The sequence below is a fragment of the Aulonocara sp. 'chitande type north' Nkhata Bay genome, linkage group LG22, assembly GCF_057382095.1.
Source record: "Aulonocara sp. 'chitande type north' Nkhata Bay isolate Kocher_YH1m ecotype deep benthic linkage group LG22, A_spYH_male_GT1.1, whole genome shotgun sequence".
Classification (NCBI taxonomy): domain Eukaryota; kingdom Metazoa; phylum Chordata; class Actinopteri; order Cichliformes; family Cichlidae; genus Aulonocara; species Aulonocara sp. 'chitande type north' Nkhata Bay.
This window is the reverse complement of record NC_141364.1, coordinates 1,661,790-1,677,877: the sequence shown is the minus strand read 5'-3', so window position 1 is coordinate 1,677,877 and position 16,088 is coordinate 1,661,790. Positions and strand designations below refer to the sequence as shown.

Below are 16,088 nucleotides of genomic sequence, written 5' to 3'. Positions count from 1 at the left end.
GCTTCCCAGGATTCCCCTCCTGACTGGGATGGTCCTGACTGGGATGGTCCTGACTGGGATGGTCCTGCCTGAGCGTTGATGCTGCATGTCTGCTTCTCCCTGGAGCACAGCTTCTATTTCCACATTTGTATGACGCATGTTTTTAGTGAAGTCACTGTAAATAAAGGCTGACTGTGATTCCCCTGACTGTGAGTCCACTTCAGTGTACATGACATTATGATACCAATGATAGTTGACCAGACTGATAAAGCTGCTGATATCATGGAGGAAGGTAGATGTGTGGACGGGAAGCAAGGCTGATGCTGGAGATGGATGCTAGCTGTTCTTCCATGGTGCAGATAGAAATGGAGTAGGGGAAGCCTCGAAGGTGGAGCAGGTGAACAGTGTTGTGGAGGTCAGGAGGAGGTCAGACAGGATCATAGCGAGTGGTGATTGGAGCAGAGCTCTGACATCCAGGTGCAGGGAACAGAGGTGACGGAGGTGCTGGGTGGGCTTGGAGAGAGAAATGAAACTGTGATTGTGATGAAGGTGCACACAGGTGGGCTACATCTAACACAGGAAGGGGAAAGTGAAAGCTAGGAGACTGTAAGGTGGTGTCAGGGGAGGGTGTATACCTGCAGCATTTAATGGTAGGATGACTTTGAAGAAGAGGAGGTTGATAGCTAGGTGGTAGCTACAGCAAAGACAAAGGCTGACAGTCACCTTCATGTGACACTGAGAAAAGAGATTGTATCTGAGAGACGAGGAAGGATTATGGACCAGGAAGTTCAGAGGAGTAAGGAGGAAGTGAGGGCAGCCATGAAGAGGAGGAGGCAGCCGTCCACGTGACAAACCTGTGCAGGTATGGAGGTGTCTGAGAGAGAGGGCTGTTTAACCCGATTATTTAATGTGAGCTAGAGCGAGGAGGGATAAACTGATGAAGAACGACAGCTGTTGTTGAAGCTATGCTAAGAAGACGTGAGTTTGAATACCCAGGCCAACCATCCAAAGCAACTGCAGGAGAGACCAGCTGTGATGATGGGGAGACAGTGGCACTGACAGAGCGACAGGAGGCCGATGCTCAGATTTTTAGGGAGTCTGACGTGCTGGATTAAAAGAGTACATGAGAGAGTCGCCTCAGGTTAAGCTGTTTGGAGACAAAGTTAGAGAGGTTGGGTGGATTTTAACCCAAACTATGAGTCTGACCAAAGCAGCAGAAGATTTCGACCCCACCAGCCTCCTCATGCAGACTGTGTGTCATCCCTATCATCCCTCAGAGGCCAGTGTCACCGCTGCTGCTGCTCCGAATGATGAGGTCTGTGGTGCAGAATCACGAGACACAGGCAGCAGCTGACAAAGCAGCATCACGTTGAGCAGGAGACGACCCTTCAAAATAAAGCAGGAAGTGCAGTGGGACACAGGAGGAAATGCAGCCACACTCATCAATATGTGAAACAGTGACTGGTCTGAGTCCTTCAGCCTCACAGTTTGATTTCTGACACACACAGCTTTAAAAACACAAACCTGTTTGGTTTCCAGCACCAGGACGCTGACCTCAGTGACCTCTGTGACCTCAGTGACCTCAGTGACCTCTGTGACCTCAGTGACCTCTGTGACGTCTGTGACCTCTGTGACGTCTGTGCTGTGGTTGTTTTCTAGCTGCAGTCCTGGATAAACCCACAGGGTTGCAGCTCTCTGCTTGTGTGTCATCCGTCTGACTCTTCTAAAGTTCACAGACAGCTGTTGTGAAATCGTTGTGTTGAATTTCCTCCTGCAGCAGCTCATCACTCTGCTCTCTCACGTTTACACTTTGAGAGTGTTAAACTCAGGGTCAGGCTCGGCTGTCGGGGTCGGACCCGAACGCAGGACTCAGACGTGAGACTCAAAAGCAGCTTTACAGCATAAAATCATTTTCATTGTTGGGCTCGACTACGAGAGCGTTGATGACTCCGGGTTTACAAAAATGCCACATTAAGCTTCTTGTGGATAAGATCTGTGCTCCCTCATGTTCCTGAGGTTTTTCTTCATCTCATCACTTCTGCTTCCCCACACTGTCACGCTCTGACATCATCACTCTGATCATCCACTCAGTCTCTGCTGCTCATCCTCTGACCGTCTTTCACCCCACACTTCACTCTCTTTCTCCTTTAAGACAACTCTCTTCTTATTGGCTGTCCCTCACAGACAGTCATTTAGTGCATGGGCGGGTCATATTATTAAGTATGTAAACCCAGCTGACCTTTGTATGTACACACAGCCCTCCTTCAGCCATCAGATTAGTGTCAGTGATCCCTGCCTCACTGGCTACATGATTTAAAACAATCCAAAGTTGTTATTTGATTATTATTTGATTATTCGCTGCGTGGCGAAAACTCACTGATGTAACTGATCTGGTTTCTACAGTAAGACAGGAGATCAGACGCCCCACCACCCCCACCCTGGAACCTTCTACCTCCGCCTACGACGACATCATCTTATATCTGCATCAGTCGATAACACAAAACTGTCAGAATGTAAATTACATCACATTCCAAACTATAAAAGGAGCATCTGTATTCATTAACCACAAGAAGTGAGCAGCAGGAAGAAGAACAGGCGTGTTCACAGAGGCCGAGTTCCTGTTCTCAGATCACACAGGAACTGTTCAGACACTTCGCACTGTGTGAGGATGAAGGTGAACATCTTCTGCTGCCTGTTGGCCTGCACTCTGGGCTCTAATGTCGCTGCAGGTGAGACTCTTTGAGCTTCTTCTGAGACTCGGATGATGTAGAGCGTCGTTATTCTTCCTGATTTCTATCAAAGTTTAATTTTATGAAACTTGATTTAAAAAATCAAAACATTGAGAAAGTCTCCAGTTATAATAATAATAATAGATACTTTATTGATCCCCATGGGGAAATTACTTGTTTTGCTCTGCATTTGACCCATTCACCCAGTGAAGCAGTGGGCAGCCCACTAAGCAGGCACCCGGGGAGCAGTGTGTAGGGACGGTACCTTGCTCAGGGGTACCTCAGGGTAGCCGTTAAGTGGATTCGAACCGCCGACCTTCCGATCATGGGGCGACCACTTTACCTACTGAGCTATCCCTGCCCCTATTTACATGAGGATAAACGTGTGATGTTACTGTGTGTCCACAGCATCTGAAGGTTTATGTGATTCTGAAAACTGTTTGTTTTTGCAGGTTTGACCCATGAAGGAGTTAAGGAGGGGACGCAGATCACTCTGCCCTGTCCTCACTCTGTGGAGGGTGGAGTGAGGTGGAGCAGAGAGAGTGGAGGAAGCAGAGCTGACATACTTACAGCTGATGGAGACAAAACTACAAAACACATCAATGATCCACAGAAACGATACAGTTCACAGGCTGACGGGGTTCTGATCGTCCTCAGAGCTGCTCCCTCAGACTCTGGCAGATACTTCTGTAACCATGAAGCAGCTGTGGAGCTGACAGTGATCCCATCAGGTAACATCAAACATTTTAACAGTTGACCTGTTTAAAAATCACGCGTCTTCCATAAAAAAATAATAACTGACTCAAACGAATTCAGTGAGAATGAAAAGCTGCATTTCAGACGTGTTTTCCAGCTTTGTTTTGTCACATGTGCTTCCTGTTACTGTCGATGAGTTTCTATAAAGTAATAACTGTAATGTTCTTCATGTGTAACCTCACATGCTGCAGTAACCAGTGAGCAGCTACATAATAATAAAAGTCTTATCTCTGCTCTCTGTAAACTCAAACCAGTGTATCTGAACTTCAGCTGATACGATCACACTGAAGCATTTTTGGGTTTTTGTGCAGTGACCGACTTTATGTTGACGATGTCATTCTGTCTTTGCTTTGACATCAAAAACCTAAAACGCCAGCAGAGATAACCGGTATCATCAGAGCGCAGACTTCCTGTTTGAAGTGGCGGCTCGGGCCAGCTTCACACAGCCTGTAGTAGCTGTGTGCTGCCACCAGAGGGCAGTGCGCAGATATACTGTGTGGACTCGTGTCTGTCTGTGCTGTTGTTGCTGCCTGAGCTCCAGTTTGATGGAAACAGATAAATAGAAATGGATGAAGTGAAACAGTGAAAACAATGAACGCTGTCGGCTGCAGCCCTCTCTGTGCTCCCTGTCCTCCTCTTTCCTGTTGACGTCCACCTTTAAACCAATCAGCACGTTGGAAAGAATCACTTTAATGATAAATGTCATGAATTCTTCACAGGAACAACAATAGTGAGTGTTGCAGAGAGGAGCAGCATCACTCTGAACTGTTCTCATGATGTTGGAGGATCAGCTGTTCCCACGCGGAGACGAGACTCTGGAGAAATAAATGAAGGAAGGATTTCTGTTTCCACGGAGGACACAACATTACGTATAAGAGAAGCTGAGCCTGCTGACTCTGGACTGTACTACTGTGATGGAGAACCAGCTGCTTATCTGAATGTGACCAAAGGACAGAGATCTGACAGAGGTGAGACACATGAACCCAAAAGTAACACAGAAATGTTTTTGTAGAGTTTCCTCTGTTTTCTGCCGCTCTCTGCAACAGTCGCCGACCACTGGCTATCCCGCCGTGTCGCTGCTGCAGTCTCTCATGCTCTACCTCTAGCCCCCTTCATCTGCCCCGCCAGGTCCTCTTATTGGCCTACGGTGGCCAAGGGCGAACCCTGATTGGTCACAGTCTTATAACTGGCATGCCTGGAAGTCTTCCGGCAACACGTCAACAATATACACAATAAAAGCATGCAATGAAACTGTACGAATAAAACACTGGACATTATTAAAGATTAAAAACGATGAAACACAGCAACTCATGCACAAATGCTTAAAAACACAAAGTTAAAACATGTCAGCTTCACCGCGTGACATTAATCAGCATCAGTCAGACAGCATCCAATCATTGTTCACAAATCACAAGATGTTATGTGAAATTCTTCAGTTCAGTTTTTTACTTTGTTTGTATGTGGAGTTTGTTTTTAACCAACTCGTATATTTAAAGTTCAATTGTTGATTTTTAAGCTGTTATTTTTTATGTATCTACATTTTCTTTTTTCTGTACTTAAGATAATAAGACAACAAAAACAACAACAACACCTACTGCTACAACTCATACAGCATCAGTAACAACTGCATCACCCCCCGATGCTCCATCAGGTATGATTGCATCAAAGAATCTAACGAGTGCAGTTGAACAGGTTTAAATGTAAACATGTTCATCTCTTCTGGCCTGTAGCATAAATGACCTTTAGAGTGAGGTCTGATGTGTTTATATATTAAATATTACAGAGAGTCCATGTATGTGATGCATGATCCGTGTTCATCACTCTGACCTTGTCCAGCTTTTCCAGTGCAGAGTTTCCTGATAGGAACTGGTCTTCTTCTTCTCTCCATCCTCATCCTCATCACTGCCTGCTTCATGTGGAGATGCAGGTCCAGCAGACGAGGTGAGTAAAGAGAAACATGACCAGAATCTGTGGTTTACATGACTTATTCATTGGTTTAGACATGTTAGTCGCATCATTCTCACATATCTGCTGTGGTCCAGTTTAGCTTCCTTCACTCGGTTCTTTTGAAACATCTGTTAGTACGATGGTGGCTGTGAGCTGCGGTCTGTCTGTCAGCTCAAATGTCATGCTAACACATCATGCTAACACATCACGCTAACACGTCATGCTAACACATCATGCTAACACATCATATTAACACGTCATGCTAACACGTCATGCTAACACATCACGCTAACACGTCATGCTAACACATCATGCTAACACATCATAATAACACGTCATGCTAACACATCATGCTAACACATCATATTAACACGTCATGCTAACACATCATGCTAACACATCATAATGCACGTCATGCTAACACATCATGCTAACACATCATAATAACACGTCATGCTAACACATCATAATAACACGTCATGCTAACACATCATGCTAACACATCATAATACACATCATGCTAACACATCATAATAACACGTCATGCTAACACATCATGCTAACACATCATAATACACGTCATGCTAACACATCATGCTAACACATCATAATAACACGTCATGCTAACACATCATGCTAACACATCATGCTAACACATTAGCCACCTGAGCTAATGCAGTTCAGTTAGCTGTGTTTTACTACTGCGTGTTCACCTCTGTGCACAGATTCCATTCGGTGAGTGAAGATGTGAATAAAGTAATAAAATAAAATAAATTAGCGTATGCTGTTAGCAGCTTAGCTAACAATAAAGCTAACACAAGTTCAAAGGTTACAGTTTCTTTTCTACAAATGAATCTTTAATCTTTCATTTTAAATGAGTACACAGCACTTATATAATATTACTGTTAACTCCAAACCTAAAATGATTTTATTCTGCCTCACTGTTGATTTTACATCCTGTGGACTTTATTCTGGTGCAAACAGACACCTTCGAGGTGAGAGCAGGTTGGTCACTGTAAATATGTGAGGTGAAAGGTCAGCGGTCAGTATTTCCTAAACTCAGTTTAACAGCAAAAGCTTCCTAAGCAGCCACAGTCCAGTTTAGCTTCACTTTCATTATCACAGCTGGACGTCATCACAGGCAGCGTGTTTTAAACTTTAAAGCAGGAGCTGACTCTGATCTGTCTGCAGGGACTGACAAACAGCTCCACGTCTATGATGAGATACCAGCTGGAGCAGAACTTCATCTTATAAATGGTGAGAGTGAAGCAGCTGTGACTGAGGCTCATCATCGGAGCTGCTTGTAGTTTGATAGTCTGAATGAATCCAGTGTTTGTTCTCAGGAGCTCGCCTACGACCTGCACACTGCCTGATGGAGCAGCCACTTAAATTATTTCCCCTCCTGTTGTTTCCATCATTAGATGTTATGTAGATAATATTTTAAACTGAAAACTGCACTGAAATCTTGTAGCTGTGTTTCATATTATTATTTTTACTCTATCGTCGTCTTCTAGTTCATTCTGTAATTAAGCCGATTGAAGTTTGGATGTTTGGGTTGGCTGTAGCTCAGGCGGCAGAGCAGGTCCTCTGCTGATTGGGAGGTCGGTGGTTTGATCCCCAAAGTGCTGTATACGAATCGGTCCATTGGATAACTTTCAAATTCTGAACCTCATCAACAGTAAAGCAGGAGAGTGATGTCTGCCAAACTCTTACTGAGACTTGTTGTTGACAGGAGGATCAAACCACAGTGATCCCACATACGACACCATCGCTGAGCTGCCACAGACTGGAAACGACACCAGTAACACCTGTGCTGCACTGAACATTCACAGTCACATGATCTAAGCAAACCTTCTGCTGACACTTCATCTCCTTCCACCTTCATGCTGCATCTAATCAAAATATTTCATTTACAGATTTTCCACATTCCTTGACTGCTTCCACTTTCCATGCTGGAAATAATAAAGGTAACTTTAATTCTTGCTTCTGATTTGGACGGGTACTAAAAGAGCCACACGTGAGTTATTTTTGGATAACCCAAAATTATTTTGTGTGATCAAACTTTTGGATCTGGTGTCTTCTAAAGCTGAAAATGTTGATTTGTTGTGTGTAACAGCTTAAAACTGGACTGTTACTTGGATCTGATGAAGACTATTTGATAAACATTTTAACAGGAGGATCAGACCACAGTGATGCCACATACGACACCATCGCTGAGCTGCCACGGACTGGAAACACGACCGGTAACACCTGAGCTGCCACTCAGCACCTCATTTTACACAAACTCATGGTGAACACGCCAAACCTGCACAGCTGTGTTTGTTACACACAACCCACTCAGACTGATGATGTTTATGATCCACAGGTTCTTCACAGCCCGTCAACAACACGTATGTCTTACTGGAGAAACCCAAGAAGCAGGCCGGACCGGTGTAGCTTCACCTGAATGTCCTGCTGTCAGGAACAGTCTGCACAGCACAGATATTCATGGGAACATGTAACATGCATATGTCGAGATTATTCTGAATTATTGTGAAACTGCAGCTGATGAAATCGACCCAGGAGGCTTTTGTTAGTGTGTCTGTCTTTAAACACTTACGCTAAAAAGCTTAAATAAATTCTGACCCAACTGTGCTGAGGTGCAGAGCTCATGGTCACACCCACCCACTCATCCAGCGCAGGGTGGCTGCGGTGGGGGGTGGAGCCTGAAATCTGTCCTCGTGTTCGAGGTTCATGATTCATCGGTGGAAAATTGACAAAAAGCTAAAAGCTTTGATTCTTACAGTGTGCTGTAGTGTGTGTGTTTGACCTCTGACCTTTCCTCCAGTCAGTAGATTGATCTGAAGGTCAAAGTGATAAAAATCCTTTACAGACATGATTATAAAGACAAAAGCTTGTAAGATAACTATTGTTGGCCTGAGAAAGTTTCTGAGTGCAGTTGATTCACTTCATGAACACATGAATAAAAGCTTTGATTTAAAGCGTTTTGGTATTAATGACGAAACATGTCACACGTCTGCTGCAGTCACATTTAAAACACTGATAATATTCACATTTAGATCAAGTAAACTTGGAAAACAGTAGATTTGTGTTGACTTTGTGTTTGTGTGCAGACGTGTCCGCTGAGCTTCACAGCTTCAGCTGTTGAAAGCACAGACGGCCCATCAGCTGCTCAGCTTCCTTCCTGTGTCACCGTCATCGGTCTGTTAATAACACATGAATGAACCTTGACAAACACACAAGCTATGTTACTCTGATTCAGGGCTTCTGCTGCTCTCGTCTCTTCCAGCTCCCTTACTTGTTTCTTAGTCTTTAGGTTTAGTTAATGTTCCTCGCCTGTGTTCCATGTTACATCCTCCACGCCGTGGAGGTGACAGCGTGGAGGTTTGTAGCTGTAAGATTCAGAATTGCGACCTCAGGACTTCATCTGTTTATAATCATCCAAGCAGACAGTGAGCGCAGCAGACACGTGTCACGTGTACGTGTTTCTGACATTTATCAGCACTGAGCGACGAGCACGCTGAGCTGATGAGAAACATGCTGTGAGCCCACAGAGTGCTCATGTGAGCTGATGACTGCAGTCAGGATGAAGCTGGACGTGTGCTGCTGCCTGTTAGCAGCCGCTGCTCTGGGCTCTAACGTCGCTGCAGGTAAGGAGACTCGTAACTTTAAGAGACGTTCAGCTCAGCGACTCTGGACTGTACTCCTGTGCTGGCGGAGCAGCGGTTAATCTGGATGTGACCAAAGACCCGACTGACACGTCGCAGAAAGGTGCTGTGGCCGCTTTACAGAGCAAACATGATTGGCTGAGGCTTTAATGTCTCTAACAACGACACCTTATTTGAAAAAGTTGCCAAAATATGAATCTAGTTTCATTGTTTTGTCTCCTTCTTTGAAACCAGCAGATGTAAATGAAAGCATGTTTATTCTTTAATAATAGAATAATAGAACCAAGTCTGCCAGAGCTTATATTATATTTTTACCTGCTGTGGAGCCATTTTTGCGAGCATTTCAAGTTGCTATACATCAATACAACCATTACAGCCCAAATTTTAATAATGTCTGCATTAGGTGCATAGTAATTACATAAATTGCAAAAAAGTGCAATAAACTACAAAAAAATTGAAAATCGTTTTTGTTTTTTTTAACATATATTTCTAGTGAGAGAAATTTAAGAGGCTTATCCCTCAAAACTGTAAATACAAAAAAGTTGCACAAAATAGTTTCCCACCACAGGAAATTTATCTTGAGTGTCTTCATAGTTTTATTTTTGAAATACACCAATTTTTGTACACTGCAGGAAAAACGAAAATAAATATTATCATGCAAATTTGCAAAAAAAAGCAGCATCTGCATCAAAATAAACTATTTCCAGCAGTGCAATATGAGTCCTCAGCATCCCAGAAACGACACAGGAAGTCACAAAGTCAAACATAACTTTTAAAAACACCAGTATAGGCTCATGAGGCGCTGATGGTAAAAAACTACATTTCCGCAAAATGACGTCACTTCCGGTTTTGGGCAGGTCATGGCGGACATGTGATAGTTCCCGCTGATAGACATAGGAAGTGTTACAAACAGCTGATCGGATCGGCAAAGCGTGTTTCTGGAATATTATGTTTTTGTTGCTGCAAGTGCTTTGATGCAGTTTTTGCAAAGCTATATGTGGAAGGAAACTGTGACCGAGGACAAGCTGATGGCATAAGATGCAAGTACAACTCCTCCGGTTTCATATGCAAAAGAATCATATTGCTAGCTTATGTGGTTGCAGAGCTACCGGGATTTTAAAATAGTTACACAAAACAGAGCGTGCTGCTCCGACCGGCTCTAAAGGTATCAGGTACATCAGAAACAAGCTGAGCTGTGGCTGAGTCTGAGCAGAGCTCCTGGTTCTTTGGTGCTTTCAGGTGCGTCACGTTGATCTGAGCTGCGTTACTGTGTCTTCTTCCAGGGGCTCATTCTGAGCAGCAGCTGGTTCTGGGTGCTGTCGTTCCCCTCGTCTTCATCACGTGGACATGTAGAAATAAAAGAAAAGGTGAACGAAGGAGACGAATTAGAAAACAGTTCAGTTTGTCACAGAAACCCTGCTGATCCTTCATCGCTGATCGTTGATCAGTGAAAGTGTTTGTGCTGAGAGACGCTGAAGACTGAAGCTTCACGTCTCTGTGTGATGAGACACACTTTAAACTGCTGCAGGTCTGAGTGCAGCGAGCTCAGGAAACCAGTTTAAGATGATGGGAGTTTTGAGGCAGGTGTCCTCACAGGGGACAAGTGACCTCAGTGTCATTTTTTCTGTCATCTTACGTTAAAGGAAGGAAATTACCCAGAAAACGTTACAGTGTGAACCTCTGTGAAGTTATTTATCTCCATGTGTGTCACACAGAGCCTAAAGTTGAGTCAATGAAATTCCAGCTTTTCCAGCATTTTTCTCACGTTTCCATGGAAAAAAGAAAAAGACAAAACTGTTGAGTGAACAAAAGCCTGTTTTTCCCTAAAGGTGGATCTCATCAGGACTCGCTCATCGATCATCCTCCGGCTCTGGGAAACACACCTGGTAAAGCCTCAGAGATATTTGAGGATATAATGAAATATTCACGTGTCTGCTGCAGCGCCTCGAGCCAACACGTGTGTTCACTGTGTGATCAAGCTGCACCGACAGCGAGCCTGAGGGGATGTTCCCTGCATTAGTCCGAGTCTGTGATGTTTTAAAGTGATTCCACTCTGCAGGTGATGATAACGTCACAGAGCCACAGGTGTTTTCTAACCTTCATCATGTGACTTTTCTCTAATTGCAGGAAATCCTCAGGATCAAACCTTCCACGCCTCCTGCTGCGAGCATGATGTCATCATGTTTACCTTTTGTTTGACTTTCACACAAACATTCAGAGGAACAAAGGTTAAAATCTCAGCTAGTCCTTCATCCGAGAGCTTCCAGCTGCTCATCAGATCCATGCGACACAGCAGACCTGCAGCGGGAGCACGCCTCTTTATTTTCCAGGCCGCTGACGCTCCCTGAGTCACTGAGGACGAGGAAGGAGAGGAAGAGCGGTGCAGAGACAGACAGGCTCGAGGCGCGTCGGCAGCTCTGCAGCTCCACGTTTGTTCCTGAACATGTTCTCCTGTCACGTTTGGTTCCTGCTCTCAGGTCTGATCGGCTGCACGGGAAACTCCACAGGTACGAAAACCTCCCGTTCTTCTGTCCTCGTCACACTTTCAGGGAACCGCGAGGAAACAATAATACAGTTGTTCTTATTTATGGGTTGCCTTTGTTGGGTTAAAGTTGGACGGTGCACGCCTCAGTTTACTTTTGTACAGTTGTTGTTTCCATTTTTGCAAACTTGATGTAATCAAACATGTTCTAGAAAAACATCTTTTTGTGTCAAATTCCCATAAAAACATTTTGATGGACTGAAATGACTCACATGCTGTTATGAAAGAGTCCATCGGAAGATGATTATTTCTTTATTGGTGCAAAATAAGTTAAAGATGAAAACGTCATAAATCACAGTTCTTTATGCATGTTTACAGTCAGTGCGTGTAGATTTCCTCTGACACACGACATCGTTCACCGCCCTGCTCGACAAAACGCTGTCCAGCAAACATTTTGCAACGTTGTAAATTTAGACGCAGACGTTTCCATGAGATAAAAGAGGAAACACACTGAAGCCGGAGCATCAGCAGGGTGTGAGTGTCACACAGCTTCATCACATCATCTAAATATAGGAGACGGATCACTAAAGGAGAACCTGCACGAGACTGTATATAAAAGATGACCACAGCAACATTTGAGCCTTTGCCCTGTTTTTACGTTTGACGTTTAAAGTGTCGTGGGCGTCGTCATCTTCACGTCTTTCAGGCAGAAGTTACCAAAGCAAACGGCCTCTATGAGAAAGTCTTTTATTAACCTCACAGTAAACCATGTTAAGCCTTAATGCAGCTTAACCAGGTGAGCTCACCTGTGTGCTGCATTGGTTCAGCCACGTTAGAGGACCTGTGGCTGTATTTAAAGCACATTTGTACTGCTTGAGTTCGACAGTTTCAGATGTGTGACCCCGTCCTCTGCCCCAGCAGCGATCTGGTTTTCGGTCCCTGAGAATCACCACGTCTGTCTGCCGTGCGGCAGCTCTGGCAGCTCAGACGTGATCTGGACTCGGCAGGATCAGGAGGTCCTGGTGACCCGACGGGGCGGCTACAAGACCAACAAGGACTGCCGGCGCTACCGCCTCATGGTTAATGGCGACCTCTGCGTCCAGCATCTGAAGGAGTCGGATCATGGAAGATACCGCTGTAACCAGCAGCTGGTGGCTGAGCTGCAGGTGCTGACAGGTATGCTGGGGGTGGAGCCACCAGGGTGGGTGGGTTGGGGGTGGGAAACAAATAATAAATGCAGGGAAAGACGAGGAACAGGGAAAAGCTTTACGACAGCCTGGCCGCCCTGACTCTGCCACACGCTGTAATCTCCTGGTCATTAATAATCGAACTGAGTTTCCTCTCATGTGATCCTGATCAGGTTCAAATCAGTTTGATGTTTGAAGCCTCGCAGCGACAAAATAATAAATCACCTCAAAACCGTCCAATCAAACGTAACGAGCCTGTTTTCAAATGTAAGGAGCAGAAAGTACGAATATTTGTTTCAACATGTAGCGAATAAAAGTTAAAAGTATAAAAGAAACTACTCGAGTCAAACACAGGAACCTGAAAACTACTAGTACAGTAGCAAAGTATTTGTACTTGTTCCCGCTGGAGTAGCAGCCGGCTGGGAGCCAATGACAGAGACAAGTTACACAATACAAATCGCTCCGTCTGCACACAGCAGGCAGATGCATGTGTGGCAAACACTCCTGTGAACTGAGCGCTCACTTCTTCATCAGCTCTGCAGTGCAGAAATGTCTGCTTATCGCTGACGCAGCTTCTCCAAAGTAAGGAACTGAGTATGAAACCTAACGTCTGCACTCACACAGTCACCAGCTCTTCAGGCTGAAGAATCGATGACAGCATGAAGTGCCGTCACACTGATGCAGGCACATTAAAACCACACAGAGGCTCAAAGGAAGCCAGCGGTTTGAAGAAGGACGTGTCGAAATGATCAGTTTTCTATGTAAAAGAGAAGTGGATGGCACGGAGGCACAGAGTGGGAGTGATGTGAAAAGAAACATTTCCACTGTTTAAATTTGTCTCACACACGCCTCCAGAAAGATGACTAGATATTAAAGTGGAAACGATAAAAACAGGAAATGTGTGGCCTAAATATGAAACTGAGCGAGCAGAAACAGCCGGCTTATCTCTGCAGAGCAGCTCGTCATTATCACACCATCTTTTAATAGGTCACTGAGTCTGTTTGCGTGTGATTGCATGCTACAATCGGTGACTGACCACGAGCTTTAGCAACTCTGCGGTGAAGCATTCACACGCCATGGCGTGTGTGAGGAGCTGCGCTGCTCATCCTCAGGTCTGTGAGCTCAACACCTCCAGCATGAGCACAGCTGCAGGGAGGGGGACGAGTCCGCTTTAGTTTGCAGAGGCTGCAACCAGCAGACGCCACAGCAGCGTCCTCTCCAACAAAAGCCTGCACCTCACGCAGAGGGCACCTCACGCAGAGGGCACCACAGCGACGCACAAGCACCACGACAACGTCACTGCAGAATAAAGTCGACACAGGAAGCACAGATCCAGCAAGAAGCCGTGAACAATATAATCATGGATTGCATTTATATATATAGCGCTTTACTATTCATTCACACACTGGTGGAGGCAGCTACGGTTGTAGCCACAGCTGCCCTGGCAGACTGACAGAAGCCAACACCAGTAGGCGGTAGGTAAAGTGTCTTGCCCAAGGACACAACGACCAGGTTGTGATCCCGGGGATCGAACCGGCAACCTACAGATGCGCTGCCCAACCCCCTGTCCCTACGGCCGCCTGTCAATATCACAGCCACTCAAGTACAGAAGGTCAGCAGTGACAGCGCGAATGTCTCTGCGTCTTCTCCTCAGGTCGGGACTACACGGTGTCCGCGGGCCGGACGCTGCTGCTCCCCTGCAGCGGCTCCTCCAAACCCAAACAGAGGTGGTTCCAGCAGAGGGAGGGCGAGAGGCGGGAGGCCGTCCTCACCAAGTACAGAAACGGTACGGTGAAACCAGAAAGGGGCGGCGGCCGGCTGAGCTTCACCAATGACGCCCTGCAGATCCAGGACCTGCAGCCAGAGGACGCTGGAGAGTACGTCTGCAACGGGCTGCTGCAGGCCAGAGTCACGGTCCTCGCAGGTGGGTCGGTCCAGCCTGGACTCACCTGCTGCTTTCACGTTGTCTGTAGTTTACACGTGTTCATGTTTTGTGTATTTACAGGTTGTTTCATGAGCTTTGTATTCATGTTTGTGTGAACCAGGATTTAAACATAGAAACTGTTTGCATTCCCAGCACACGCAGAGACGAGCAGCCAGCCTCCGTCCACCAGCACACCTCCATCACCTGCAGTGGTGACAGCCGGTAACACCACACACATCATCATACATCCACACTCAAACACGTAACAGCTGTGAAACAGCGCTGCTGTCTGCAATCATACCGTACATGGATTTACCAAACCTGCCCGTGTGCTGCGCTACAAATGGATCTACGTCATACTTCCTTAAATCTGTCTGTGCCTGCAAATGTTGTCTTTATTTAGTTGTGTGAAATATAATTGACCACAATCTTAATCCTCAAATGAGATGTCTTTGTTTATTGGATGCAAACTTTCACATGACCTTTGACATTTAAACGTTGTGAGTGTGCGACCAGTGTGGGTGTGTGCTTCCTCTCGCTCTGTTTATTAGAAGTGGGAGAAATAAAGAAGAAGAGCAACATGAGACCTGAGAACGGTCAGTCCGGTTAGGAATCGCGTTTGTAGTTTTCTGCCAGATGTGTCGCGTGTTCATGAACCAGATGTTGTGTGCGCTCTCAGTTCTGCTGCTGGTTGCTGTCGTCAGCGTGGGGTTGATGATCATCTTCTTAGCTGCTGTCTGTGTGTTGCTGACCAGCATGAAGTGCAGGAGGAGGAAACGCAGAGCTGCAGGTGAACGTTTGGATTTAAGTTCCTGGGTTTGTCAGGGTGCGTGCAGACGGATGCTGCTAGAAGCAACCCTGCCTGAGACTATGACACGCTGCGCCACCTTCTGGCACAGACTGGGATTACACAGAGTGCGAGTGAATTCAGTGAAAGAGTAAATGATTTGAAATGTGATTTAAAAAAAGAAGAAACTATGATTTTGGGGGACATGAGAAAGTTTTTATCATCAAAGGTTTTTTAATGAATTCATTTATTTATGTAGAATATTTGATTAAAAATATTTATATTTGACATCTTCAGATTATTCACCTTCACTGCTTCAGTTTTTCATACTGAACTTTTTTCATGCATCATTATCAGTATTTAATTGTTATTTATTATTCAGTGATGTTTATATTTCAGGCAGTCTGAAGCGTGTTGGCTGATTCATTTATGTTTAAAAGGATTTTATTGACCGATTCTTTTTTGCAGCTTCAGATAAACAAAACTTTGTGTTTAAAACATGAATCCGCACATGCAAAAATATGGATGTTGCTATGGTAACAGAATCCAGTATTAGAGTCAGCGTGTTTTCTGATGATGCTGCGCTCTTCATCTCTCCATGCAGCAGCACCGACACGTGAAGACACAGA

At 45.2% G+C, this 16,088-nt stretch overlaps 3 protein-coding genes and 1 long non-coding RNA gene across 13 annotated transcripts in view; 2 read left to right on the top strand and 2 right to left on the bottom strand.

The window, feature by feature from the left end:
* The first annotated feature begins 2,615 nt into the window (after positions 1–2,615).
* Positions 2,616–8,378, top strand: LOC147303138 (uncharacterized). Of its 6 annotated transcripts, none has more exons than XM_086279650.1 (10): positions 2,616–2,708; positions 3,161–3,439; positions 4,184–4,432; positions 5,026–5,115; positions 5,301–5,405; positions 6,603–6,668; positions 7,144–7,212; positions 7,328–7,378; positions 7,586–7,654; positions 7,777–8,378. In XM_086279650.1, the coding sequence occupies exons 1-10, from the start codon at positions 2,648–2,650 to the stop codon at positions 7,845–7,847; spliced, it is 1,110 nt and encodes a 369-aa protein (XP_086135776.1). In that variant the 5' UTR covers positions 2,616–2,647; the 3' UTR covers positions 7,848–8,378. The 6 variants fall into 6 exon arrangements, with proteins under 6 accessions (XP_086135776.1, XP_086135774.1, XP_086135780.1 ...); XM_086279648.1 differs by having other exon boundaries at positions 7,144–7,221; XM_086279654.1 differs by having other exon boundaries at positions 7,144–7,221; positions 7,725–8,378.
* LOC147303139 (uncharacterized) lies at positions 4,165–5,801 on the bottom strand. The gene is made up of 3 exons (XR_015126810.1): positions 5,489–5,801; positions 5,292–5,370; positions 4,165–4,279 (listed from the first exon to the last, which is right to left on the bottom strand). It is a non-coding gene; the product is annotated as an uncharacterized LOC147303139 (long non-coding RNA).
* A 2,448-nt stretch (positions 8,379–10,826) lies between the features above and the next one.
* LOC147303137 (protein sax-3) overlaps positions 10,827–16,088 on the top strand; it is a 6,642-nt gene continuing 1,380 nt past the window's right edge. The window contains exons 1-8 of one of the 5 annotated variants that reach the window (XM_086280730.1): positions 10,827–10,965; positions 11,207–11,586; positions 12,483–12,737; positions 14,403–14,672; positions 14,826–14,894; positions 15,224–15,268; positions 15,352–15,462; positions 16,064–16,088. The exon at positions 16,064–16,088 is cut by the window's right edge and continues 35 nt beyond it. In XM_086280730.1, the coding sequence (XP_086136856.1) occupies positions 11,523–11,586; positions 12,483–12,737; positions 14,403–14,672; positions 14,826–14,894; positions 15,224–15,268; positions 15,352–15,462; positions 16,064–16,088 (839 nt within the window). In that variant the 5' untranslated portion in view covers positions 10,827–10,965; positions 11,207–11,522. Of the gene's footprint in view, positions 10,966–11,206; positions 11,587–12,479; positions 12,738–14,402; positions 14,673–14,825; positions 14,895–15,223; positions 15,269–15,351; positions 15,463–16,063 lie in introns of all 5 variants that reach the window. The other 4 variants (XM_086280731.1, XM_086280729.1, XM_086280733.1 and 1 more) reach the window with 4 other exon arrangements.
* The window catches only part of LOC147303135 (uncharacterized), a 9,052-nt gene continuing 8,960 nt past the window's right edge, over positions 15,997–16,088 (bottom strand). The window contains exon 4 of the mRNA XM_086280738.1: positions 15,997–16,088. This exon is cut by the window's right edge and continues 1,056 nt beyond it. The gene's annotated coding sequence lies outside the window, so the exon portion shown is untranslated.

Coding starts and splice junctions, on each gene's coding strand:
- LOC147303138 (XM_086279654.1), top strand. CDS start 2,648: ATGAAGGTGAACATCTTCTGCTGCCTGTTGGCCTGCACTCTGGGCTCT. Junction 4,433..5,025: donor AGGACAGAGATCTGACAGAG/GTGAGACACATG, acceptor TCTGTACTTAAG/ATAATAAGACAACAAAAACA. Junction 6,669..7,143: donor AGAACTTCATCTTATAAATG/GTGAGAGTGAAG, acceptor TGTTGTTGACAG/GAGGATCAAACCACAGTGAT.